The 1638-nt window shown below is 29.4% G+C and overlaps 1 protein-coding gene across 1 annotated transcript; it reads right to left on the reverse strand.

Moving 5' to 3' along the window:
* Positions 1-108: 108 nt before the first annotated feature.
* Positions 109-1197, reverse strand: K441DRAFT_709842 (LAGLIDADG endonuclease; the record flags this gene model as incomplete). The annotated part of the gene is made up of 4 exons (XM_067653877.1): positions 109-493; positions 596-801; positions 832-1105; positions 1185-1197. 4 exons carry the CDS (start codon positions 1195-1197, stop codon positions 216-218), a joined length of 771 nt encoding a protein of 256 aa, XP_067496003.1. The 3' UTR covers positions 109-215.
* Positions 1198-1638: the final 441 nt, after the last annotated feature.

Below are 1638 nucleotides of genomic sequence, written 5' to 3' on the forward strand. Positions count from 1 at the left end.
ATATGTGTTGGTAGTTACCATATTTAATATAAATATTAAATACTCTTACTACACCCAATAAATTTCTTTATTGATCGGACTATATCTTGATCTCTCCTATAATTTTTCCATGTACGCTGTACTAAAGCTATGCGGTAATATCTAGGATTTATTTAGTAGTTTGAAGGTATTTTAATTTTTTCTGAATATCTAGGTATTGTACGTAATTGTTTTAATCATAGTAAATATTGTAATTTTTTGTTACCTAATAGCTTGACAGGTGTATTATTTAAGAATTTAATTACATTTTCCAATGATCTTACACTTGACACCTTCAGCTTGTAACAATTTGTCTTATCCATGTACACAGTAGTGGTAAAGGACAGGTATTTACGAATGGCAGTTATCAATACTTGTCCATTTTTCTGAGCCAAATCAAAACTGGCTACAAAATAATCTTCATTCTTGTTCAGTTTATATACACTGAAACAACCTTCAGCTTCTATAAATCCTACTAATCAAGCAGAAAAATAGTGTGTATTTATGATAAATTCTACAGAATGTAAATTCACATCACTTCTAATATATTCAGGCAAATTATCTGAATATATAATACCTGTTATTAATCCGTCTCTAAATCTTAAATAATCATATTGTTTATTAGAAAACATAGGATATTTGTCGAACATTGGTATTATAATATTTTTCAAATGGTTTTTATTTTTAATTCTTAAAGATACCATTTCTATTCCATTCCTGTTTCTAAAACTTACAACACCTATACCTAATATTTTTTTAATTTTATATATCAATTGTACGTCTCTAATAGACAATTCAATACCTAATTCATACGTTAAATATTTACCTTTTTTAGTGATGGAAAAAAATCCATCACCCTCAAATAAACCTACTAAATAAGCGTATATGAGATCTCCTGCGTGTAGTCTCTGAGAGGCTTCTAAAGTATGCAAACTTCTCACCTCTGCTGGTTTTCTCCATGTCATTGCAATTTTTACGAATGTAATTGAGATAATAACCAAGAACAATTCGTATGCAAATCCTAAATTGGGAGATGTTCCAGCATTAAGCAGGATTTTTAACACTACGTCACCGTAGTGTGGTTCATCTATGTTTAAACCACCTCAAATAAATTCAACTATATCTTGTCCAACCCAAGGAATAGCACTCATAAGGTTAGTAATAACTGTTGCACCTCATAATGACATTTGCCCATACGGAAGAACATAACCCAGGAAAGCTGTAGCCATCATTAATATAAATATAATAGTACCAATAGTTCATACTAAAGTTCTAGGAGCTCTATAAGATCCATAGTATAAACCTCTTCCTATGTGTAAGTAAACTAAAAAGAAAAAAGCTGAAGCTGTGTTTGAATGTAAATAACGTATTAATCACCCATTATTAACATCTCTCATAATATGTTCAACTGAATTGAATGCTTCTAAAACGCTAGGATTGTAATGCATTGCTAGTGTTACACCTGTAACTATTTGTATAACCAAGCAAAAGGCTAATAATGAACCAAAATTCCACAAATAACTTATATTTGATGGTTGTGGTGAATCTATCATGTAAGAATTAACCATTTTTAAAATGGGATGACTTTTTAATATTCTCATTTTTAAAAAAATAAATTAA

The sequence above is a fragment of the Cenococcum geophilum genome (genome assembly GCF_001692895.1).
Source record: "Cenococcum geophilum 1.58 unplaced genomic scaffold K441scaffold_185, whole genome shotgun sequence".
NCBI lineage: Eukaryota > Fungi > Ascomycota > Dothideomycetes > Gloniales > Gloniaceae > Cenococcum > Cenococcum geophilum.